This window comes from Dermochelys coriacea, chromosome 7, assembly GCF_009764565.3.
Source record: "Dermochelys coriacea isolate rDerCor1 chromosome 7, rDerCor1.pri.v4, whole genome shotgun sequence".
NCBI classification, from domain to species: Eukaryota; Metazoa; Chordata; order Testudines; family Dermochelyidae; genus Dermochelys; species Dermochelys coriacea.
This window is the reverse complement of record NC_050074.1, coordinates 4,688,494-4,715,745: the sequence shown is the minus strand read 5'-3', so window position 1 is coordinate 4,715,745 and position 27,252 is coordinate 4,688,494. Positions and strand designations below refer to the sequence as shown.

Sequence of the window (27,252 nt, the reverse complement as noted above, 5' to 3'; positions counted from 1 at the left end):
TGCAATGGCAGCTACAGCAGGTGCTTTATCACAGAGATAAAGCACAAAATTAGTTTAAAAAGCCCTAATTCTTCCTTTATAGGTGTAATGAATTCACTTCCTTATTAGAGAGAGTTCATTTCATCTGAATTATGGTAAACAGGTAGATGTCTAGAAATTTGCCTGAAATTTATCAACCAGGTTATTTAGTTGAATCAGTTCGAATTCTACAGTCCTAGTTTTTGATGTTTTGAGTAACCCTTCTGTTTGACAGCTCCCCTCAACAAAATGGGTTTGTGAAGGCTAGAAAGTAATGCTAAGGTGTTTCCAAGATCTTCCACTGCAAATATCATCTGTTCCCACTTGACTGTACAGTAGCTGTTCTGTAAAGTTAAAGGACTCCTATAGTCAATAACTCCAAAAATGTTCTTTCCTAATTCACACAGCCAACTTCTTTGAGTTGTACAGCTCTTATAGTAGATCAGATCACTTATTCTCCTTACACTCATCCTTACTATTTATTTTTTTCTTTTAAAGAACAAAAAAACAAAAAAAGGAGAGAAACTTATGCTGAATAAGTACATTTTGCCTTTTTAAAAAGTGGCCACAAAAATAGACAGTAATATGAAATTCTCTGAATAAATCATCCCACAAAGAGCTGATAGTGTGAATCCCTGAAGGTTGGTTTCTGGAATTGCCTGCTTGTGTTAGTTCTGGATCCTACTACGTCATCAATATTCCTCCGAAATTTGATCACAGTGGACCTGATTCTGCTGTCACTTAAGGCCCAGTCCAACGCTCACTGAAGTCTAGGGAAGGACTTCCATTGTCTCCTACAAATTTTGGATCAAGCCCTTTATCATGTTTAACTCCTGATTTACACTGGAGTAATCAAGAGGTGAATCAGCCCCTTCATGTTTGAGAGTTAGCAGATAATGAAATCAAGGCAATTATTGTACATAACACACATTTTCCTGCTTTCATTTTACCAGTTCTCCATTTAAGAGATTTATAGCACATTGGAGATTATGTAAATGTTTCCTGACATTAATAATGAGTCTATAATAGCTTTTTATGTTTTATCTTTACATCTTATTTTGACAGTAGAAATCACAAACGTGTTCTTTGCTAACTGTGCATAGTTTGAGACTCTTGTAATTCTTATTGGTTTTGTGTTGACTTTCTTGTCGAGCTGTGGAGCAATGACACTAAAAAGCAATAGGAGAAGAAGCAGTATATGTATACTGAATTCAGCTAATCTGTATTTTTTTCCCTAGATACTTATGGGCCATTGGTAAAAACGTTTGGAAGAGATGGAAGAAAAGGTTCTTTGTGCTGGTCCAGGTAACATTTCAGCTAAAAATTAGTGTTAAATTTAAGACTGTTCAGTGGATTTAAGTTTGTTTTCATAATAATTTTAATTTTAACACTAATTGGTGGTATTGTTAAATCTGTTCTCATAATAATCTGATTTTTTTATAAAACATTTTCTAAAGTATCATTTGGGTGGCAGTGGGGTTCTCAACTTTCTCATAGAGCAAAAGTTCTGAAGGAAAACAGCCTCTTGAGGACACGTCAGCTCGCAACCTCCAAATCCAATTCCATAGCATTCCTGCAGCTACCGTGGTGCTTGGTAACATGAGGAAGTAATATTAGGGAAGGGTTACTGAGATAAGAGGAAATAAATTCACTCTACTGTGATTTGTGCTATTGGGTGAAGATTCTCCATTTTGTACCTGTGGGATGAAATTCTGGCTCCTCTGAAGTCAATGGAAACTTTGCCACTGTCAGTCATGGGGCCCGTATTTTACCCAGATGTTTATCACCTCTCCCGGTGTTTAAGCCATCACAATGATCAGTACTGAACATCCTCTCATTCAGCCCTTACTGGTCACTGTGCAATGTCTTTCTTTCTTCCTATACTTTTTTTTTTACCCCTCCACTTTTAGTGTCATCTCTAAGTTCAATCATGGTTGAGTTTGGTTCAAAGAAACCAAAAAAACAAAAACAAACCAGGCAGAAAGCAGGTGCCAACCTGCAGAGACTTGTTTGGGTTTTTTGTTAAGTGAGTTGGTCCAAAAAGTCCCCTGTAAACTCTAGAATAGTCTTGTTCTGGGCAACAGCTGGGTAGGAAGGGTGTCTGCTTGGAGTGTTTGATCCTTCACCACTGTCAGAGAAGCAGTTCCACTGACCATCTGGAAATATTGTATAAAGCAGCAGTGGTCTGTCAGTCACAGTCTGGCTAGACAAAGCAGCTGGAAACCTAGCATATCCAGCTCCACTGATGATTCCCCCAATGGAGTGGACATGTCTAAGAAAAATGAAGTGTGGCCAGGGTGGATTTGGGGTGTAGCCATGCCTATATGTTGCCTTTGGAGTTGTTGTCAGGTGTAAGTTAGAACAGCCCTGAAGTGAACCACTAAGGTAGAAAAAAGCCATCATGGGCCATGGTCCTGTGCTGAGAACAGCTTGGCCAGACCAGAGAATCCAGGCCAGAGTAAGCAAGTTAATGGGTGTAATCTTGCTCCCATTGAAGTCAGCGGCAAACTTGCCGTAGGGTTAGGATTTCACTCCATGTGTGAAACTAGTGGATTTGATTCTCATTTTGCACAAAGTTTCAAATTTCAGTCTGAATTCCATTGCCTCTGCGGTTTGACTTAATACTCTTATACATTTTAAAGAGGGGACAAAAATGGATTACAATTTCTATGTCCTAAAGCTCACTCTTTATGTGTATAAATCTTAATTTAAAAATAGGTCGTTCTGCTTTGGTACTATTCAATATTTTCATTAGTAACTTTGATAATGGAATGAAGAGTTTGCTCATAAAATTTGCGGACTACACCAAGCTGGGCGGGGTTGCAAGCACTTTGGTGGGAAAGAGTAGAATTCAAAGTGACCTTAACAGATTGGAGAAATGTTCTGAATTCAACAAGATTAAATTCAGTAAAGATAAAAGTGAAAAGTACTTCACTTAAGAAGGAAAAATCCAATGCACAACTACAAAATGATGAATAACTGGATGGGTGGCATTATGGCTGAAAAGGATCTGGGGGTTGTAGTGGATCAAAAATTGAATATGAGTCAACACTGTGATGCAGTTGCAAAACAGGTCAGTATAATTCTGGGGTGTGTTAACAGGAGTGTCATATGTAAGACACGTGTGCTGAAAGTCCTGCTCTACTCGGCACTGATGAGGCCTCAGCTGGAGTACAGTGTCCAGTTCTGGGCCCACACTTTAGGAACAATGTGGACATATTGGAGAGAGTCCAGAGGAGAGCAACAAAAATAATAAAAGGTTTAGAAAACCGGACCTCTGAGGAAAGGTTAAAAAACTGGACATGTTTAGTCTTAAGAAAAGAAGGGGGAACTTGATAACAGTCTTCAAATATGTTAAGGGCTGTTATGAAGAGGACAGTGATCAGTTGTTCTCCATGTCCACTGAAGGTAGGACAAGAAGTAGTGGGCTCAATGGACAGCAAGGGAGATTTAGGAAACACTTTCTAATTCTAAGGTTAGTGGAACAGGCTTCTGAGGGAGGTTGTGGAGGTTTTAAGAACAAGTTGGGCAAACACCTGCTTCTGCCTCAGCACAAAGGGATGGACTTGATGCCCTCTTAAGACCCCGTCCAGCCCTGCGTTGCTGTGATTTTATGGCACATTTTTAAAAATGCCAGTTTACACAAAAATGCCAGCTAGCGGAACTGCACCAGTGTTAAACCAGCAGTGAGAGGATTGTTTAGCATTGTCACTGTAGACAAAGCCCCACTGGTTTCCATGGTAGTTGGGAGCCCTTGGTATCTTGCAGGAGGTACTCAGTAGGTCACAGGGCTGGGCTCTCAGAAACTAAACCTTAAACTGTTTCAGGCTTAACTGCTGATAAAGGAAACTACTGTGTCAAGGCATTGGGGGAGAGAGCAAAGTATTCATAATGACTCTTTATGTGCAGAAGACACAGAAACATACGCACAGCTAATATGATGGTAAATATTTTAGGATGCTATATTATATTATATTGTATTATATTATATTATATTATATTACATTATATTATATCTGAATTAACAACCATATGGCAATATAATTGGCAGTGAAGCAATTGGATTTTCCTTTAGCACTGAATTATACTTATCAATTCAAACTTTGTCTCTTCTTTTCTTGTGCACTGGAATTCTCCAAACTAGACGCCTTACTCAGAGAGGTAACTCTTAATCCAGGGACTCTCTCTCCTTCCTTGCAAGCTCCTCTGGGCAGGTGCCTTTGGCACTGCTTGGAAAGCAAGGTCTGGGCATTATTAGACATAAATAAATTAAGAATAATTGTCGGTAAGCATTTGCAGGGTTGGACCCTAATCTCCCCATCGAATGAGAAAACTCAATCCCATTTGTCTCACACTGAGTCCTTATTCTGATCCTTTCTACCTCATTATAATTATTTGCAAGATTTTTGGATTTTGTGTATTCCTTAGCATGAATTTCACTACTAATCACATATGCGAGCATCCCATATGTGAGAGCATGGCTTAAACACATGAAACCACATGAAACGTTTTCTAATGTTACTAGGTCTTTATTCTTCAAATGGCATGAGTAAGACATGGCATAATTTGGCCTAGTGGGACAGTTCACTTGAGTAAGGCTAGCAGGATTTAGCCGCTGAGAAAATTGTACTTCTATAGTCAGCCTCAGAAATTCCCGCTGCCGTAACAACTGCTCTGTTATGTCACTTTGTTAATGTGAAATGTTCTGCTGTATGTCAAATATAAACAACAAATGCACACTGTCCTGTCCCTTAGATGTAGCACAGGCCCATTGAACTTGTCAGCAGGCAAGTATACAGATAGAATAAAAATATTTTGATCTCCGTATGTTTGTCATTTGCTTTTCATGGGATGCTAAAGATGGCTGCTAGTATTAACATTGATTGGAAGCAAAGGCACTGGTTGGTGCCTGTAATTACTGGATTCTGCTAAATGTACTGAGCTTGATAACAGTTAATTATATAGAGAACGAAGGATGGGGAGTGGAGACTCATGAGGCTAGACATCTGTTGTGGGGTTCTGCAGAGTCTCCAGAAACATTCAAAACATACCTGTGTCTTTTGGTACAACATCTAGATAGGATGGGTCTTATGTACCATATATATTGTTGGGCGAGAGGGAGAGGTGTCCTTGACCTGTCTTCCCTTCTGCTGGTTATATTTAGGGGAGGATTAGACTTCATATCTGAGTTTATATGTGTGGGTTGTAATTTTAACATTTCTAAAGGACTCCAAGAGAAGGATAGGGGATCTTTTAAGCAGTGGTCCTGCTGTTGGATCAGCATGGGTGCAAGAAGCTGCCTGTATGGCTACAACTGCAATGCCCAATTGTGGCATTTTTGAATTTTATATAAATCCAAATGAATCAATAAAAATGGTTGCCTTCTATTCTTCTGTCCTCTCCTTTTCCTCCCCCCTTCACCACTTTGCTCCTTCTTTTGCTTCTCCTCTCCCCTCCGTTCACGTCCAGTGTATGCTACCAGTGCAGCTTCAGCTCCACCATAAGTAATTTTTACTATGGGGTCTGAGAGCAGTTAAGCTATTTCCCTCTCCATTTGGAGGGGAGAGCAAATCACAGGCATGATGTCACAGCAGAAATTCACAGGGGTGGTATTGCTGCCATGTATTAGCCCTTTGTTCAGCAGGTGGTCGGGTGTTTCATGGATTGCAAGTATTTATTAGAGTGCTTGATGCGCATCTGGTATGTTTATGGATAAAAAGTGGCTTCCATTCAGAGTAATGGGATATTGTACAAGAAGTCAGAAGGAGATGCTTTCCAGGAGGCAAGTCTACTTTTAGTTGTCTTTAGGGTGAAAGTGCAGTTATGATTTTACTCACATTTAAAAATGTGAGAGGAGAGTAATAATTCATTTATAGTTTGGCTAATACAATCATTTCCATTTTTTACTGGGGCTCTCTGCATATAAGTGCTCAGATATTTCAGTGATGAGGGCTTGAAAGTACCTACATGGATGGATAGATAAATGATTAGCTGGTGTGTAGAGGAGAAATAGGTTCCTGTGTTCAATTTCTATGCTTTGTATATTGTCCTCTCTAATGTACCCTCCCCTTCAGTATGCAGGTATGTGTCACTACATGTCTCACAAAACTGTCTCCTGTACTTGCTCTGCTAACACACCTCCATGTATTAGAGGACAGGATTGAATCCAATAGATACAATTTTCTCTTGAGTGTGTCGCCCACCCCCGTTATAGTATGTGCCACCCTTTCAGATGAGCAGCAGAAGAACAGAATACTGATTAGATGTAAATTACATGGCAGAGACTCATTACTTGCCTCATTTTAAATTCCAAGATATGCAGTGTGAAAGTGATGGCAGAATATGGCCCTAAGGTTGGATGGAAACAACCTCGCAAGTGAGGAAACTGCTTGGTAAAGTCAGTTCTAATGCCAGTAGCCGTGGTAAGCAGTGAAAGCTTTTAGATCAAAGTTTTACCATGACTGGTTGAAAAAGGTAGTGCAAATTCATCCTAGTGTATATGAGCCCATCGCTGACTTTATAAATGTCTCCTAGCTGGCTGCTTCAGCTAAATGTACTCAGCATACGAATTTCAACCAGCTGGCTGCTATGGTCCTTGAGAGGCAATATAAAATGCTTAGAGCATGCAGAGCTGGAATTCATGTATAGCATACAGTAATGCACTGCAGGACATAGTGAAATGAACAGGAGTTAATACTCGTATTGGTTTTGTTGGCTACAATAGAAAATTCACAATTGCTTGTAATTCTTGAGGGTAAGAGAATTAATTCCTTTGAGATTTCAGACTGAATCTATTTTTGTCATGTTTCAGAGTAGCAGCCGTGTTAGTCTGTATCCGCAAAAAGAAAAGGAGTACTTGTGGCACCTTAGAGACTAACAAATTTATTTGAGCATAAGCTTTCGTGAGCTACAGCTCTCTTATTTGTTAGTCTCTAAGGTGCCACAAATACTACTTTTATTTTTGTCATGTCATCTTCGCGATAACCCCATTTTGATTCTCTGGCAGCATGTGGGAAATAACACTTTACAGTACCTGGATGACATGTCTGCCGTGTAGCTTGAAGCGATTTTCAACTGATTGTGTCTGATGATGTTTGTAAAACATTTTGGAACCAGATCAACTTGCTGTAGATTAAAAACAGTTGCAGTGTCTGTGCCTGGATCTATAGTTCTAGTGACAGACTCCCTAAACTCACTATAATTTAGACTAACAGTGACAGCTCCTGCTTTCAGCAAAACCCAGTTGATTCTGGGTAAGATAAGATGAAATGAGCATTTGGCCATTCCCAATAACTAACAGTACTTAAAAATAATTCCATAAAAACAGAATACTTTAAACAGACATCTTGGCTCATCACGGTAAAATTCTGACAGTAAGGGCCCAATACGCAACTCTTACTTGTGTAGATTGGTGTGAGTGGCACTACTTGCATAGATTTCCTGGATCTAAATCTGCCATTGGGAACACTCTCTCACAACTCCTATGAAAAAGTTAATGTGCTTGTTATGTGTGGTAGGTAGGATTGTACCTTTAAACATTTAGAAATTGAATGTAAAGAGTAATTTATTGATATCTGACATTTTGTTCTGGTCTGTAATGTTTTTTAGGTTAAGATAGAGTGTCCATTATGTTAATTTATGTCAATAAAGTGCTTGGAAGTCAATATATCTATCTGGAACCAGAGGACTAAAATCTTCTGTCACTAGAAAACTATACTGCAGCCAGAAGTATTTTAGTATGGTTTCTGTCCGCTTGGAAGAAAATATTTGTTGTTAATATAGAAATGGTCCATTTAGGAATTCCTCATTGTCCCTTCAGTAGTGAGGAACCGGGATGAAACTGAATAAGCTGTGTTGTACTCAAAGTGAGGTACAGAAATGAACAGGTACGTACAAAGTTCTAGGAAAAGTGGTGTCAGACAGAAATTAAAAACAGTGCTCATGAATATACATCCGTCCCATGTATTAATTATTAGAAATATACACCTGGTGAAGGAATACAGTGAAACGAATAAGTAAAATCTAATTTGCCAATCTAAAATCAGTGACCCTTGTCATTTCTCTCCTGTTTTCTCCGTTTTCCCTTTTCTTGTTCTCTTTGTCCCTTTTTTCTCTCTCATCTTTTGTTCTTCTTCTTTTCTTACCTGCTTCTTACTAAAAGGAATATTCCTCTCCATATTGTGTCTCCCTCTCATCCCCCTCCCTGTCTGTTTCTTTCCCTCTTCTCCCCTCTTGTACCCCACAACTTTGGTTCTGTGTGAACCTTGGAGGCTGTCAAGTGAATCTTGTGTGTTAGTCGTTCCTCTTGGCAGGCTACTCACAAATCTCCATGCAGAATAGACCACTGGTAAGCTTGGAGAGGTTAGAGGCTGATGTAGACAAGGTGCAATCTCCATCCAATTTTGCAGTGCAATCCACGGAGAAGAAATCTGTGGTTACACAACAGGCAACGAGGATTCTCTTCCCTCACCCAAACACCCCAAAGAAAAAAAGCTGCATCCAGACATCCCCATGGGTTTAAAAATAGTAACCCCCATTTCAGTTCCTGCAGATGGCCCAGTCTGACCCTCTGAAATGAACCTTGAATATAAATCTCCCAGTAAGCTAGTTTTTAAAGAATCATTCTTGTGTATGATGATCCCATCCCTCATGGAATAGAAAGATTCACAGTTTATCACTAGATGTGGTGTCAGCTTGTTTCTGAACCCAGGGGTAAATACTTTAGGGCCAGCACTTGAACATAGACAGCTCCTGTTGTGTTGCAATCCTTCGTCTCATCTACCTGAGCTGTTTTAAATGTGAATATTCTGTACTGCTCCTGCACAGTTAATACTTTTACTAAATAGAATTGACAGCATATTACTGTCTCATCTGATACCAATGAGACCTTGATATGCCATCTTCCAGGAACCTTAAAATAAGAGTGTCTAGTGTATTCATACTGAGTTTGGCCTCGTTGGGAGCTTTATGGAAGTTCCATGATTATATTCTTACAAGCCTATTCTCCTCCCCATGGCATTAGAGAGGATTTCTGCAGTAACTCCCAGGAGTGCTAATGGAAGAGAGCAAACCAACTCTGCATCTACACAGAGGTATTGCATTGGTTTAACTAAGGTGGGATACTGCACTAATTAAGCTTAAACCTTTTTGACTTTGAGTGTAGACACTCTTATGCTGGATTGAACATGGCTTACATATGTGTAGCTTATATCTGTTAAATAATACAATGGGGCAAGCTACACCAATATAAGCTCGGTTTAAACCCATGGAAAAGTGTCCACACACAAAGCTGAAGTGGTTTAAGTTTACTTGGTACAACATCACACCTTTACCTAAACCAACATAACTTTCTGTGTGGAGCAGATCTTGGTGAGATTTCATGTAAATGCATTTACTTGCAATACAGTATAACTTTATTACACAGTTCTACATTAGGCTGTCCTCTGACCTCTCTACTTCTGAGTATTGTCCTGCCTTTAAAAGCACTTTATAGTTCCAGTGCTACTTAAAGGTATATCTGCACTGCATTTGGAGAGGTGATTGCATGTAGACGTGCCCAAGCTAGCTTTAATCTAGTCAGTGCAATACCAATAGCAGTGAAGGCACAGCATCATGGGCTTTAGCGCAGACTACACAAGACCACTCAAGATCCTGGGTACTTGGGCAGCTAACCTGTGCTGAAGTCCATGACACTTCACTGCTATTGGTGCTCCCTCTAGCTAGATTAAACCTAGCTCGGGTGTGTCTATACTATGCTGCAGTCACACCTCCAACTGCTATGTAGACAAGCTTTAGGTGTCTGACCTCATCTCTTTTTATGGTATTGCCCCTCTTGTTCCCTGTGTTCTCTGTCAACACTGTTACTTAGACAGCCTCTCAATTACTATACACCAGGAAACATCCATCAGCTCCCCCAAAGTGACTTTTTAAAACTACTTATTCCATGAAGCTTTCCAGTCATTCTGTTTGTTTTTACTGTGCACTGTACTTACTCATGCCTTCAGACAGTAAACTTTTCAAGGGAGGGACTTATTTCTTGGCACCCTTCGTCTATTGCATAGCCCTTTGTTCACTTACAGTGCTATATAAATCATATTTTAAACTTGTCCAAAGGACAGTGGCTTTTGGACACTTCTGTTTTCATTTGACTCATCTTACTTTTCCTGCCATATGACATGTAACCACTCTCTGATGTATATTAACCCTATGGTAAGTGCTCAAAAAACTGTTATACCACCAATATAAATCATTAGTTACATTAAAAATCAAAAAAACAAATAGGAGATGAGTGAAAACCTGTAGACTAAGATTTGGGCTTGAATTTTAAAAATATCTATCTCAATTACAGTACCATAACATGGAAAAATATGTTTTGGTTATGTCAGGCTGAGAAAAGGAAGGTTATTGGAGTTCAAAGGTAATAAAAAAAAACAACCTTAGTCTTACCAAAATTTCTTGTTAGAGCTCCATCTGTGGTTTGGAACATTCTACTTATCAAGAATAGAGATCATGAAGTATTAAAACATGTAATTTCACTGTTGTTACAAGAAATTTTACCTTGAATCAGTAGAATGAGAGTAGTGATATTATTTATATAATATTGTAAAATTAGAAATACTGACTAAAGTGTAGGAGTACTTGTGGCACCTTAGAGACTAACAAATTTATTTGAGCATAAGCTTTCGTGAGCTACAGCTCACTTCGTATATGTTTGTGTGTATATAGTTGATTTGGCTAGTTTCTTATTGGGAATGAAGAATATCTTCTGTGTCCAGGAACTCTGAGATGCAATATATGTTTAGTAAAGAAAGCCTGAAAATCAGCACCCATTTTCTGGGTTAAAGAAGATATTCTGTTCTAGAGAAGCCTTGTTGTCTGTTGGTATAACAGTTTCAGGAAATAAACACAAGTTGTATCACTAGAGGTTGATGTTAGATTAAAATTGAATCACTCCAAATTTAAATTTATCTTGAGATCCCTAATTTCAGAAGAGTAGAATAATACAATTCTCATTATTTTCATGAAGTAATTGGGAGCTGCCAATAGTAAACAATCAGTAATAAATGCAGCAATGTATCCAGGAGGTGGCAGCAATATACTACATGTAAAGTACAACTAATTGAAAAATAAATGCAGGAGTGCTCTAAATGCTGTGTTTGTAGGCACTAAGGTTAATTTTAAATGTATTATTGTTTTATGGCCTTTTTCATTATTGAATAGCTATTAAGGTTGAGAACATAATTTCAATCAAAGCTCATGCCACATGCTTCTGTCTAGTATGAGTCTGAAAACAATATATGTTGATTGTTGCTTAGTATTCTTACTGGTGGTAGTAAGCATTGCACTTAACAGGTCACTAGTATCTGTCTTTTAATCTTATTCCCATAAATGTGGGGGCTTTAGATTTCTATGAACTGTTCCTGAGAATAAATTGCCATAATGAAAAATTCTTATGAGTGCATGACAGTACTTAACATGAACCAGTAGAGAGCAGCAGTGTATCAAGCAGTGATTGAGCAGCAATCTAACCTGCTTGCAAGTAGTTTCATGTCTACAGCTTTAAATAAATCACATTTTATGAGCGATAGATCCCACAAAAATACATGCTGCATGTATATTTATACTAGAGCAATATCTCTGTAGTTTGGAGGCAAATCTCTTAGCTGCTTGGCTGCCATGGAGCGCGAACACTTGCACACAGACCCTCTTTCAAGGTGTTTCCGCACTTCCAAAAAATGACGAACATGATCCCGTTAAGATAAGAGTTTTAAAGAATCACATGAAGTCAGAGTTTCATCCAGAAGTCAACAAAATGTCTAAACGCATAAAATTATGCAAGGAATCCAGGCTCTGACACAACCTTAACAAAGTCATTTGCAATAATTTGACAATAAATTTCCCTGCAAGTTCCTAGCCTAAAGCACAGAGAATCCTTTGCTTTCTAACAGTCTTCTTTCAGACATTCCAGATTTTAAAATGCTAAGTACAAGCTGGGTCTTGATGCAGGCTGATGGCCTCCTAAAGGCAATTTGAGAGCTGACGGAGATCCCAGAAGCTGAAAAGGCTTCCATCAAGAACTTGACATTGAATGTATCGTGTCATACAGATGGTAACTCAGAGGAGTGAGAGCTGCCATTTACAGCACCGATGACAACAACTGCAGAGATCAGTGGGATTTTAAGATTGCTTTAATATGACTGGCACTTAGCAATTTAGCTCACATTGTTTGTGACAGGGTGTCACTCTGGCACTTGTCTGAGATGAATGGTAGAGTTTTTAAAGCATGTAACTTCCTCTTTTGGGGAAATAAAAAAACATATGTATCAATGCAAAGAATTAGGAATCAGCTGTAAAAGAACGTGTAAGAAAATGTTTTGCTAAGCATGTTAAAGTCATAGTCTGGCAATGATCAATAAGAAAATAAAATCTCCTTCTTGATCAGTAAATGAGGATATGCCCTGTGCAAAACTCCAGTTATTGAACATCATTTGTAAGCATTTACACTTAGAATCTCCCTGTTGTGGTAGCATGGTGCCATCTTAGCTTTGTGGTTTTCTTCAGGTTAGTCAATACACGTTTGCTATGTGCAGTTACCGGGAGAAAAAAGCTGAGCCTCAAGAACTACTGCAACTTGATGGATACACAGTGGACTACACTGACCCACAGCCAGGTATGAGGAAAGGTGGCAGGTTTTTGCTAAGAGATGAAGCTTGTCACATTTGTGAAACTGCAAAATATAGCTGCAAAATCAGATCCTTATTTTTCTATCTTTGTGACTGGTTGTCTTATATAATGTTTGTGTTTATACTGATGGTTATCTATTCAAAACTTGAAAACCACACAGCCTCTAAGTTGATTTGGGGAAACCGGCTGAAGATTAAATATTATCAAATTTCTTTCTTAATGGCACAGAGGCTGGCATTTTCACCGGAACCTAAGTGGGTTAGGTACTCCCAGTGAAATCAGTAGGAACTGAGTTTCTAACTGAGCTAGTCTCCTTTGAAAATCCCAGCCTAAATCTTCAGATTATTCTCCATTGACACTCACACACACACACACACACACACACACACATACACACCCCTCCTATGCCAACCAATGTACCTTTTTTCATTATAAAAAAAAATACTTACAAGACCAGAGTATCATTTTCACTGATCAGGCTTTTCCAGGGCCTTTCCTGTACCTGTTTGTATACACAATTGTCCACTTCCTGATCCCTTTTCTCATGTTGAGTAGCACCGCACCTTACTGATTTCAGTGGGACTACTTGTCAAGGACAGTGCTACTCAGCATGAGAATCGGGATCTGGTTCTCTGTGATGAGTTGTGGCACTGCATTCCAATGTGAACAGATGGGATATGCTACTTTGGGCTGTTGGAAGCTCAGCTGTTCTCCAGAGATGACCAGCTCAGCTTTGTGAAGAACTAGGACGGACCACACCACTCTAAATGTGAAATCAGGGCCACAGCGGTGTCAGTAAAACTCCCATTGGATTAAATGGGTCTGGGATTGTCCAGATCGAGATTACTGTAGATGGAGGATTGCATGTATTCTTCCCTCCTAAATGGGCTTCAGCAAGAAGCCAGAAAATAGATGCCACAAGTCTGATTCTGTTACTCCAGGTTTACACTGTTGTAACTGAGGTCAGAACCTGGCCCCAAATTAGGGAGCAAGAAAGAAACAAACATTCACCCCCTGGAAAAGAGAAATGAATGAAGCCCTGTCCCCACTCCATGTCTCATTTCGAAGATGAGAATTGACAGTGGGTTCTATTTAAGGGCTCGGCAGTTCACGGGAGTTTTGCTTGAAAAAAGACTACAGCATCTGGCCCAAGCACCTGGGGTCAAGAGAAGGGCTGGTAAATGTTACATATAACTGACATCTAGCTTCTGTAAAAACAATCTAATGCTCCATTTTAATGTTAAGATCAAACAGTTTGAAAAGTTTCTTAATTCCTTTGACACACATTGTGCTCCCAGCAACACCAATGCAACTTGTTGACTCTACTACAGGCAATCAAGGTATACTGGAGTAACTGAGCGCAGCTGATACACACACACATTGACATAGATATCCAATGTGTCACCTAGGGAGGTGGTGAATTCTCCATCATGGCAGTCTTTACCTCAAGATTGGATGTTACTTTTTAAAAGGAATGTTTTAGCTCAGTGGGCTGAAAGCAGGAATCACTTGGTGAAACTCTATACCCCGTTTTATGCAGGATGATCTGTTCTGCTGTTAAGCTCTGTGAATCTGTGTTACCATGTTAAAATAATTTGTTTTTTCTCCTGCCAGGTTTGGAGGGTGGCAGAACATTTTTCAATGCAGTGAAAGAAGGAGACACAGTGATTTTCGCAAGCGATGATGAACAGGACCGTATCCTGTGGGTCCAAGCCATGTACCGTGCCACCGGCCAGTCCCACAAACCTGTGCCACCGACCCAAGTTCAAAAGCTTAATGCTAAGGGAGGAAATGTGCCCCAGCTAGATGCCCCAATCTCTCAATTTTGTAAGTAAATAAAGTTCTCCTAGACAGCAGAAGTCTCTGATGGAAAGAGTTTCTGCACCGATATGAATAAATATTCGGAAACAAAATTCCAACTTTTTGACATTTTTTTTGTGATTTCTAAGCTGCTTTTACATCAGTGAATTCATAACCAGTTAACCTTGTGTTTTACCCACAATCAAACCCAAGAAACAAATTATATGGGGAAAATGTAAAATGAATATCTTAAAGTGCAATACTTGATAGAAGAGAGATTCTGGGAGAAACATTTTCAATAGGGCTAAAGCCCAACCTCCTCTTTTACGGGAATGCTTTTCCCATCCACAAGAAGAAAGTCGCAGGTCCAGATCAGCAAACTTGATTTGCACCTGAGATCAGGTACCTAGAGCTGCAAGTGCCCAGATTTACACCCACAATTCAATTGCACATTTAAAAACATAGGTACAAATTGTGAAGGTGCAAAACACACCCAAAAAAGGAGGCTCCCTGTTGAAAACTTAAACTATGGGAAAGCGTATGGCATTTTAATAGGTTGCTTTTACAGATCTGGTAGATGTGAATTTTCATCTTATAACTCTTGATTATCTGCACACGCTGTGTGTTTGTTCATAGTTTGCTTAATTTTATATTTAGCATGATTCTTTTTGTCTTGTCACTATGATTTGATTTTAAACGAAACAAAAAAATCCATTATTTAAACAATCATAAGAAGCCAACACAAGTCAAAAAAGATGAATGAGGTGCATATTTTTTTGGGAACATATCTTAGTATTACCTTTCACAGCTCTTAATTGTGGACGTGTATCTTGCTTTAACTTCAATAAGAATTATTCATGTGCATCAAGCAGAGACTGAAACCATTAGGTAAAATAAGGAAAAGACCATAAATTCCTTAGGAAATTCTTCTAATTAAATCAACTTTACATTTAAAATTGCAGAGCAATTAAAATGGTATCCGTAGAACTGTAATTGTTTTGAATATTTTGGCAAGGAATTTAGAACTATATTTTCCACATATGGTGAAATCTACTTAAGGTTAACATAATTTGGGCTTTTTTTTAAAAAAATCAGGATTTAATATACTAGTCTCAGGATTTATAAGAACTATATTTCCAGTCCCCATAGAATACGGTTGTGGGACGTGTGGACTCTTTTACTGTGCTTCATATATGCTTGCATATTTTGGACTCTTCTCTGCATCACATAGCTTGTGTCGTCTTGCGACATGAATGAGAACGTAGCATGATACACTTCGATCAACGCATATTAAGTGTTTCCCTTTCTATGGTCCTGCTCCTGACCTTACAGAGTCAAAATTCCCATTGACTTACGAGGTCATTGACTTAACTAAGGACTGAAGGACTGGACCCTAGAATGGCATGGGGCCATGAAAGAGAGTATAGATAACTGGCTAAAAGGAGCATCTGACACAGTGAGAGATTTAACCCATACGTCTAGTGCTTATTCAATAGACCTGTCTGGGGCATGGTGATCTTGGTGCAATCACAAGGATCATATTTTCATCCACCCGAATTGTTTGTCAAAAGGTTTTTCAAAATCCCGTCCTCCTTGCATCCGTTTGTGGGGCAACACTTTGTTGGTCAGTAGCCATTTTCCTAAGTGTCAAGTATCTGCAGCAAGGAAGAGGGATGGAGCAAGGAGCTAAGCGTGGCTCCCTTATGCTAGGGCTGGTTCAGTGCCAGGTCTGGCATATTTTAAGGTAGCCTCAGAGCTACTAGCTGGTAACATCCTGTAAGGGGCTGCCTGTTAGCATGCTTGCTATAGACTGGCAGCTCTTTGGACACACCCCTTCTCTTCCCAACGTAACCCTATCCCAGACCTGGCATAAGAGCTGGCTATGCCAGCCGAGGAGTCTTTTGGGGGGAGGGAATTGGGGGGAGGGAATTTGGCCCATGCCTTTGCAGGTCCCCATTCTCAGACACATTTATCCTTGACAAATGTACACTAATTAGAGGCATTTGCAGTAGGCCTTTCCCACAACCTTACAGGGACTGAAGACAAAGACTATCAAGTGGTGTAACTAAGAGCTATACTCTGCCCATGGTCAGGTCCCACATCCTGTCCTGTGTGACCTCAGCATGCGCAACCAAGGGGCTGAGTAAGCAGTACTGTACCCACTATACTTATAGGTAAACTGAGATGGAGAGAGGTTTAGCGATTTGCCTGTGACTGAGTGGCAGGATCAGGAACAGAACACAGGAGTCCTAGCTTCTTCTAACCATTACACAACCCTCCATCAAAGACTTGGGCCATGCCCCTTTATTCTCCCATGCTCTGTATATTCCTGTATAGTATCCGTACATAAAGCTGTAGAAACTCCACAAGTCTGAACTTGCACTTTCTTTCTCATTCTTCCACCAAGGCTGGGTTCTCTCCTCCCCCCTCCCACCTCAAGAAGCCAGGATCTTAAACCCCTAAACTCATCCTACGTGATTAAGTAGAGTAAAGAGCCAGCCATGCAGAGCCCTCTGTTTTTCTCAGGTCCTTGTTCTATCCTCACCAGCTTAGAACCGGAAGCCTTTGGCCTCCACGCTACCACCAAGACTCGTTAGCAGAATGGTTTCCACACAACTTTTGCTGTCATTGGAGCCCCTTACTGCTAAAGTTGCTGAAAATCTCATCAAGGGGATCATTCCAAAGTGCAGAGTCCAGAACCCAGACAAACTTCTGCTTATTTCTTCCAGATGAATGGCTCCTCCTACACAAGCGACTAGGGGAAAGAGGAAAACATGCCAGAGCCCAGATTCATCCATGCATTTCAGCTGCTCTCTGCCTATGGCAGCAGTAAGGAACTAGGAACAATAGCTTATATTTTTATGCCTGTATATTAGTGTATGTTCTGTGGACAGAATACTGCGCTCATTTAAAAGATCATTGGGTAGTAAAATACATGCAGCTTAAGTCATAAAAAGCAGAAGTGAGACCTTCATGCACACATGATGTTCATACAGTCAAGTGTTTTGATTATAGATAAGAGATCTGGATTAAATCTTTTAAATTCTAACAAATTAAGTATTGCATTTTAAAAGGGGTTTTGGTTTGCTGGGGGTTGGTTGTTTTATTTGTTTTGTTGCCTGCAGAAAGGTAAGGACTATTGTTAAGCACCGTATTCTTGTGCATTTAACTATATACCTTGCAGATCTTAGTTTTTCTTGCTTATTATAGTGTAAAGATCTTGGCAAACGAAGCACTTGCAAGAAAGTAAATGTTAAAGCAGTTTCTCTATAGGTTGTTTTGTTATTTCTTTCATGGACAGAGTAAGCTGCTTAAAGATGGTAAAACTGTTTTCTGTTATACACACACACGCACAGACAAATCCAACACTCCAGTCTTGTTATGTAGCTGTCTGTCAAACAGAAACTTGAGAACAACACATTTTGCAGTGGGGAAACTTGGGAGTAATACTGAATTCATTTGGTTCCCACCTAATTTGACTTAGCAAATATAAACTTTATGCATTACTCAACTTGTCTTCTAACTGGCTAGCAACACTTGACTTTGAAATAAACAAACAGCTCTAAGCAAGGATGGAGTATATTTTTTGTGCAATTTAAATATTGGAAAAAAATAGATCCTGCTATTCATTAATTTGTATATGACTCTACAATTCCTTTTACGTGGGTGAAACAGCACCTGTTAGACTGAGAATTTCTGCTTTTTTATTGTTGTTTTGCTACAATTTAAAAGAATAAAATACACTATCACAAAGCTATACTTTTTCTCAAATATTTGCATTTATAAGAGAAAAATCCCAAAGCCATGCTTGTTTACTGTTGAAATGATGTACAGTACTGTAGTTAATAATGCTGCCAAGATATATTACACCCTTTGGCAATATATTAAGCTTCATAAAAGTGGTCACTTATATGGGAGTACCAATCTTTGTCCATTCTATGTCAGTAGTACATTAAACCCCCAAAAAATCATACTCAGCTTTCATTTTTTGAAAAAAATTTCTTTTAAACGTTAAAGATTGGTCAGTAATTGTTTTACATACCACTTGTGATTATACTTCATTTTTAATGTGTGTTATATTTAATGGCTGTTAACCACATCATATACCAAGAGTTGGCTCTTTTGAGATTGTAATTATTTGTTCCAAAATAATAAATGGCTAGGTTTATTGAGCTTCATAAGAAATTTTCAGCTGTAAGTGTCGTTGTTCTTTTTTGGGGATTTTTTTAAAGTTTTCTTTTTCATTCTTTGCTTGAACCCGAGTACTTTAGCGCTAGGTTAGGGTTCCTGTCTGCTTTCCTGAGCCTTGTTGCTAGTCTTTATGTTATTCTGGTTTGTTCCTTCTTACCCTGCTAACTTCTAGCTGGACTCAAGGGTAAGTGCTTCCCTGTAGCTAGCACAGCTCAGATAATCAGACTAGATTATCTGACAAATGCAATGTGCTTATTTTTCACTTAAATATTTCTCATGTTTAGATTTTGTAGTAAAACTTTCCATGTTATTTTCCTGAATTTAGGTTTGAAATGTAAGTTTCCATACTGAAATTAGGATGCATGTGATGTTTGCATAATTGCCTTCTCTCCCTGGCTTTCACATTGGCATCAAGTGATCCTCTTAGTAAAGCCAATCATTAACATTTCCTATTTTTCATTCCAAGATGTAAATATTAATTAACATCACAATAAATCTGTAAATAATACCTTTTTTTGTTTCATGGAATTTACATCTAGTTGACTGCTTAATGCCTGAAAACAGATCATTTTGCACTCTATCATTTTTTTCCGTTCCAATTATTAGCATGGTGTAGTGCACCAGCTGTGTGGGGGTAACCATGGACACCTCAAAGAATAGAAAGGTAGGGTAGTAAACTTGAAGAGGCCTAACTGAGCAAGACAAGGTGTACTTCAAAGAAACAAATCTCAAAACAGAAAGACATTCCTTGCACATCCAAGCATGAGTCTTCATGGCTTGACAGTTTCTGATCATGTAAAATCAAGAGTGGATTATTCTGAAAGCAAACTGTAGCTCTTTGTTTACTCTAGATATTTCCAGACAGGAAAGACAATCCACTATGAGTTAAAATAGTTCAGTCACAGTAGGGACTCTTCCTATTCCCAAAAACAAATATACATGAATGTTTAGCATGTGGTCTCAAATGTCATTCTTCTATCAAAGAAATGCTTTTTAAAATATAATAAATTAAGAAAATTGCTAGAAGAGCTTTTTATCCTCTTTTTGTTATTTTCCTATAAAGATACTTATTTAAACAGAAAGATAATAGTTTAAACTTGTGGAATACAAATTTTTCCTCAATTATTTGTTCAGTCTTAAATAAAATATATACTGTACTAATTCTTTATTCATGTTTAAAACGCTCTTCCTCAAACACATGGTGAGTGCACACTTTACTTAAGAGGGAGTAGAAGCTGTTGGTTATGAGAGCTGGCAAATATGTATTTGGAGTATTCTGAATGCAATTATGAGAAGGAGCAGGTGGTATCTACCCTCCTGAGCATTAAACAATACTCCTTTTTTTTTTCTTGCATAAATGTACCCCCAGGTTGTAGGCAGAATTTCTTTACCCCTTCTTAGAAGATATTACTTTTTCTTTTCTTTTGTCTTTTAACATTTTTTGGATATCTGATGAGGATTCTGATCCAACTTTGCCAAACAATGTTGACTTGGTAGAAATTAAGGATTTCAACACTTTTTTTAAAGAAAGAAAGAACGAATGTATGAATTTGGGTCTGATGTGCTTTAATTGCTTTATTTTATATATATATAAAATAAATTTTATATATATCATGAGAACACTGTGTCTTCTTGTATTGTCAACTTGCAGATGCTACATTGCAGGAATGCAGTACTAAAATATTAATTCACTTCTCACATAACTTGCATGAATTTAAAATAGACTATAAATCACTTTTTTGTGCTTTAAAAAGCATGAGTGACTTATTAAAAACAGTTGAATATTTCCCTGTAATTAAATTCAAAATTTTTTAAAAAACAGTTAAAAAACCCATATTTTATCCTAGAATTAGCTTTTCTCTAAAATCTAATTTTTACTTATTCTGTGAACCACTTGGTTTTTTATCACATATTATAAACTATAATTCTCTTAACTACTGAACCTTGAATAACTTAGATTTCATTTCAAGATATAGTATAATTAATAATTTACAGTAAAATGCTTTACTCACTATTAAATCTTTAAAATGAAGTTGTAAAATATGTTTCCATATCCAGTAGAGGGAAAAGTAAAACCAAGTAAGAAGAAGTGTGACAGAATATTCTCATTATTTAAAACAACAGTAACAATACTGAAAATGAGCTCTTGTAACTTGGGGCTTGAAGGTAACTTTATTCACCTGAGTAGTCCCATTGCTCTCAATGGGTTAGGTGAGTAAAGCTACATGCATAAGTTTTTGCAGAGAGGGGCATAATCATGGTAAAATATGAAATATTAATTGGATTGACTTTTGATCAGTGGCAACATTATATCGTACATAAAGAGGAGGGGACACAAAAAGCATTGCCAGCAATTCAGTGAGAAACAACAATATGGTGCTTTAAGTCCTATTTTATTTATTTATTTATTTACTTATTTGACTATAACACTTGCAGCGTGAGCTCGTGTTTTCAGTTCTACAGATTCAAGCAAAACTCAGTTCCTAGGCACTTTCTTTTGGTGTTTTGTTAACAAGTAGTCATTCTGCGAGTCTCTGTAAATTCTGTTTAATCTATGAGACCATAGAGAAATTTAGCTGTTCCTCAAAGTATGCAGTCAACTGTGTGGCACAACACAATGGGCAGGGAATTCGCCTGCAGTTCTTCTTGCCCTCTCTCCCACTGTTGTGCATAGCTGAAGAAGAGTTACGTTACTGAAAAACTTAGCGTTGTAGTCTGACCATGCCAATAAAGACTCTTCTAGAAATATCTGTAAATGAATAGCTGCCATCAATCATTGTCATTCCTTTATTTCATGTCTCCTGATGAGGTTGACTAGTGTCATTGTTTGTTACTGTCCAAACCACATCTTCATTCTTGTAACGTCAAGCAGATATGACAAGTACACATTTTCCAGATGAGTAAGATACAAAGTCACCTTTTAATTTACAGTTTTATAAACAAATGTGTTGTAAAATTTACTGGATGTTCAGTTGCCCTTGGTACTCAAACAAAGTCACTCATTACTGAAAATAAATAATTTGGAATCAGAAATTCTTACAATAAAATGGCTACCCATAGCCTTTTATAACAAGAATTCTTTTATGGAGCTTGTCCCCAGTTGTGAACTGCAGCAGTCTTAACAGAATCTGCCTAAATTCTTACTATAGCAAAAGACACCGGGGAAAAAAAACCACAAAATAAAAACACAAATAGCAAGAAAGGGATGTTTGACCTTTTTGTCTGTTGCTTTCAATTCACTGTCGTAAATAACAGAAGGACTGCCCTAATAGAACAGAGTGGTGGGGCATTTTTTTTCCTTTTTTTTTTTTTTAATATATCTATGTCTTACTAACATTGACAGATTTTTAAGACTGTGACTTCAAACATATATACAAAATATGTGTTTGACAGAGAATCACAGTAAGGATAGCTAAGGCAGACAAGATAGACATGCCAGTTTTTTGTAATGCTACAAGTAGAATAAAATAAAATTGCAATAAGAGAAATGTATTAAGAAGGGCAATCATGTAAATTTCAGAGGTACAGCATATAGTTTTCAAGAAAGAAGGTTAATAGAGTGTGATGCCAGTATAACTTTACTCAGTCTAAGATGTAAAACAACTTTTTTTGGCCTTTGCATAATTTTGTCTTGGGGCCTTGAATAAAGAAGTGCCAACTAACTTGGCAAAGCACCTTGGAAAGGGATTGTAAATTACAGAAACAGCACATAACACTCTCTCTTTCTTTTTATTTAATTATTTAATTATCATTGTTATAAGAGCAGATTAGAGGCATAAGGCCAAACAACTGATTTATTAAAAGTGTTTACAAATTATATGTACAATTTGGGTGTGAGTTTGAGCCATCTACCTTTATTCTGTAATTTGCTTAAAAGCACATTCAAATGGTACAAACTGTTTATTTGGAAAGATGACTGTTTTATATAAAAAATTATTATTTTACATGAAGATGTAATTGTTACTTTAAAATCTTGAATACCTGTCTGAGGCGGTTGGGGCAATGTATTTATGCTTTGCTTTTTCCTAGATAGGCAAATGTTTTTGGTATAATTGGCTTCTAAAATTCAGCTTTAGGAATAATTTTTTTTAAAAATCAAGATACAAAAACAAATTGCAGATTGAGTGGTGCATTTATTTTGTAATATAAAATAATTCAGTAAGCGAAGGCAAGCTTAGTGTAAGGTTGTAATTATTTTATCAACTGAGACATATCCTAAATGATCCAGAGAATTTTGAGCAGCTAGACCAGTACAATATTTTTCTTTAAGTTAAATATGTGTGTGTGTAACATGCAGTAGAATCATTTTCCAAAGACATCTCCAATTCAAATCCCATTTGATTTTCATGAAAGACCTCCTCTTGAAAACATAATTTCCTCATTTCTGAATTTAGATCCAAGATGGTGGTTTGTGCGCACCTAACTCTACAGTCCTACTACACAAAACAACTACAGAACATGATGAGTGGTTTTGTGGAGATGAGAGCTGCAGCACTGAGCCATGATGAGGACTGCTGTCGTGAAGCTTACTTTCTGTGCCAGAAATGGTCACATTTTAAATAATTTTAAAGAGCAGAACTCATGCAAATTGCCCTTCTTTGGAATACATCTTGGTCAGTCAAGCTCATAAAATACCATGTACGGTTACTGTCTCTTAATGTGATCATTCTGAGCCAGTGAGATCTTTGGGGTAATAGAGTGGATTTCAAGTGGGTACATACTTGGGAGCTGGGTAAGGCATTGCTTTGCAAAGACTAGTTAAAGTAAAATTGTCTTTGGGTTCAATTTACCATAGTGCAGTGGACTTTGGCAAGAACCTACTGATCACTTAACTCCATGGGCTGTGCCTAGGGACCTGTATGGGTCCTCTGCTGTAGGGTGTAGATTGCTTATAAACTTATATTTGATCAGAGAGGTCTCAAAAATCATGAGCAGATCCTTAGCTCCATTGAAGTCAATTAAACTATGAGATTAACACCATCTGAGGTTTTGCCCGATGTCCCTCTCATGAACAGAAATTGAAGGTTTTTTCCACCAAATGCATCCGATGAAGTGAGCCATAGCTCACGAAAGCTTATGCTCAAATAAATTTGTTAGTCTCTAAGGTGCCACAAGTACTCCTTTTCTTTTTGCGAATACAGACTAACATGGCTGCTACTCTGAAACCAGAAATTGAAGGGTATCCCAGATGAGTTTGAAAGGGAGAAAGTAGCAGTAATTTATAGTTAAATATTTTCTAGCAGATCAGTTTAAAGAGGTTCAACAAAAAAAGAGGGAAATGGCCCTTAAAACTTCTAGTTGGGTTACTCAAGGCTAAGAAAGTATCCTCTTTGCTGAACAACAAGATTGACAGTGTACTCTGGCTCATAATTGAAAAGTAATAAAATATCTGAGCAGAAGTGGCAAATTAAGGCCTCCAGCCAGTTTGTCAGCTTGCAGTCTACTAGAGGAAATTTGAGAGCAGCAATCTATTAAAAAAAGCCTTGATATATCTGTTAAAATTGTAAAGCTATTTTATGGGCACTAGAATGTGGAATTGAAAATAGCAGATACAAAACCTGTAGTAGTGTATTCATATTAATCAAATCGATCTTGGCCCAGAGGGACAGAGAGGATGGGGCATAATCTGTCAAAACAGATAGAAACCAGCCTATTGGTGTGTTGATAGTGTGCTACAATGAGAGACCCAAGCTTGGGGTGCACTTTAGATCCTATGCCGTAGGCTGGTGGAGACTAAATGTGTCATGGAGGTGATGCGCTAATTCTCCATGTTGGGGAGGCTGCCCCACCCCTCAGAGCCAACACACACACACTAGATAATTTGTAGGCAGCATCAACTCTAAATGGACCTGCTGTTTCATCTCCATGCTGGATGCATGGTGTCACAGAGGGGGGAAAACAGTTGGGGGTAAGGTAAGAAAGAGGCAGATAGATGTCAAATGGGAATCTTTATGTTGAACAAAATAGAAAAAATTAGCCCAAGTACTGTAGAATACGTTCTAAACCACAATGCCTGTTCAGCAGATTTCTAATCAAAACGATTACAAGCTCCTGCTGAATTAAGGATTGCTCACAGTTAATTGAAATGTTACGTTTTGAATCTGTGTTGTCATTCTGATGGGCAATGCTATCAAGATATTTAACTACAGAATATCGAGAAAAATGTAGACAGTGCCTCCTATAATAGATGTAATATCTATGGGTTTAGACATTCCCAAGACATCTTGTAAAATGATACCATCTTTCATAGGTTAATTTTAAATATTTAATTAATCTTATATTTAACTGAATACTTTACTTCCATTTAAGTCTTACTTCTGTTTTTTTTTTTAAGTTGCATATTTTTGTGTTTTATAGGAAAGGGTTAGTTTGCTTTAGAAACAATATAAATACCAAATTATCACTAAGAAACACTAAATTTTAATTTACTGTGGTTTTGTGCTCTTTCAGCCTCCGTAATTGTTTCAAGACCACACAATTCCCCTAGGACTTGTAAACAGAGTGAGATTTAAACCCTGCTCTATTTGTGAGGGATTTGGCGAGAACCCATGTAGCAGGAAACTTGAGTAAATGCAAAAGGAGATTGAAAAGTGTCTTTTAATTCAGTCGTTTCCCATAGAACAAAGCTACTGCCTAGGGATCCCTTCTTGTCCACACCTACACTGAATATTTTGTTTTGTTTCCACTGGTGAATTTACTATAATTTTAGTTATATATGTTGAGATTAATTAGTTAGCCCCTAGGAGTTTGTGCTGATAGACGTCACCCACATCAGAGAAGTGTGAAGATGTTGAGGCTGTTAATCACAAAAGATGGCAGCTCATAATCCTAGCAGAGTGAATTCTGTCTGTCTGTTGAAATGGCTAACTGAATCTGCACACTATCAGGCTACTTCCTCTGTGACAACAAACTACATCTCAATTTAACTTATCAGCAATGCTTAAATAAGCATCTTTTTATTTCGTTGAGGTAGCATTTAAAAACTGTTGTAAAAAAATCTGAGATTGGGAGAGACAAATATTGGCATTTTGATGCAAAAATTATAGATGGTTTTATATCTAGAAAGCCTAGTAAATTTAGAGAAATTGCTACAGACATAACTTTATTAGAATGGCAGAATCTATTATATAATTAATCTCAAATAACTAAATAGGAGTTAATTTACTTTTGCAAGCCAAAAATCTGTTATCTTATTGTGTTTTGTAAGATACAGAATAAGTTATTGGGTTTGTGTTCTGTTTTTAAATACAGAATAAATGCACTATAATGAGCAGTTGACAAGATGTTAATTCTAAAAGCTTTGGCCTGAATGCAATAAGATAGTCAAAATGTGATGCAAGTTGACAATGGGAGGTGAAGAATATATTTTTGGGAAATAAAAATTAATGGCAATATAGGGGAAGAGAATTATTTAGTTTTCATGCTTCATAGTGTATATTTTTCTCTCTCGTGTATATGTCAAATAAAATGTGCTATATTTCTCTAAATTGTGTCTTTCTCTATATGTATAAATGAACAGATGCAGATAGAGCTCAAAAGCATGGCATGGATGAATTTATCTCTTCCAACCCCTGTAACTTTGACCACGCTTCACTCTTTGAGATGGTTCAGCGCCTCACTTTGGACCACAGACTTAATGATTCGTATTCTTGTCTGGCAAGTATATTCTTTGGTCTATAGTGATATAAACACCAGGAAAGAAAGTCAGAGCTAGTGCAAGTGGGTGCTGCTCCTATGTTGCCTGAGGAGTTGTCCCTGCTTTTGCCATCTCTGAATTTGGTCCCCCAAGGTATTTGTTTTTAAGAGGCAATAACTTACTGTTGTTCTACTGCAGTAGTGATTCTGTGTTATAATTTATATTTGCACTTTTTATAAGGTTAGCTCCTGCAAAGACAAACTCACAGCTGGGGAAATATTGTAGACAGCCACAATGATATTTTGCAGTTTGCACCATTGCCCTACAGAATTTTACAGATGACGGTACAGGAGAAAAATGAATAGGTATGGTCCCATCCCCCTTGTCAGTGGAGTTCCACCAGAATACGTGTGCCCCAGTATTTGTATGTACTTATGAGTCGGGTTCCAAGCAGCTAACAGTTTGCTCTGTCTGAGAAGTTACCAAATGTGGGGCATGATCCGTAATCTATATTCATTCAGGAGTCCTATTGTCAGGATCACTCACATGAGAAAGGATTGCAGGATCTGGTACCACTGATTAAACAGAAAAAAATATTAAGATTGTCCAGATATGACTTGTTGTCTTTGTTATTTGGCTGCACAGCGCTCAGCCCAATGGGCCCCTGATCTTTGATTGCGGTTCCTTGGTTCTACAATAATACAAATAAATACTAATGTACAGGACTGGTACAGTGGATTTCTAGAATGAACAGTAACTTACAGTGTTTGAAATGCTATAAGAGCCAGAGCCCTTAGAAGTCAGTGGGAGTCTTTCCATAGGCTTGAGTGGTCTTTGTATCAGGCCCGATATGCAGATGGCATTCTAGAGGGGTTAGGTCCTGATCCCACCTGAGTGTGCCCTATGCCAAGTAGCAGGACAAC

The 27,252-nt window shown here is 37.9% G+C and overlaps 1 protein-coding gene across 35 annotated transcripts in view; it reads left to right on the top strand.

Annotated features, from left to right (window-relative positions):
* CADPS (calcium dependent secretion activator) overlaps positions 1-27,252 on the top strand; it is a 381,267-nt gene that overhangs the window by 234,447 nt on the left and 119,568 nt on the right. For 23 of the 35 annotated variants that reach the window (XM_043518602.1, XM_043518607.1, XM_043518594.1 and 20 more), the window contains exons 9-13: positions 1,257-1,323; positions 12,580-12,688; positions 14,317-14,529; positions 18,866-18,877; positions 26,213-26,349. In XM_043518602.1, coding sequence (XP_043374537.1) covers positions 1,257-1,323; positions 12,580-12,688; positions 14,317-14,529; positions 18,866-18,877; positions 26,213-26,349 — 538 coding nt within the window. The remainder of the gene's footprint in view (positions 1-1,256; positions 1,324-12,579; positions 12,689-14,316; positions 14,530-18,865; positions 18,878-26,212; positions 26,350-27,252) is intronic. The other 12 variants (XM_043518606.1, XM_043518608.1, XM_038410148.2 and 9 more) reach the window with 1 other exon arrangement.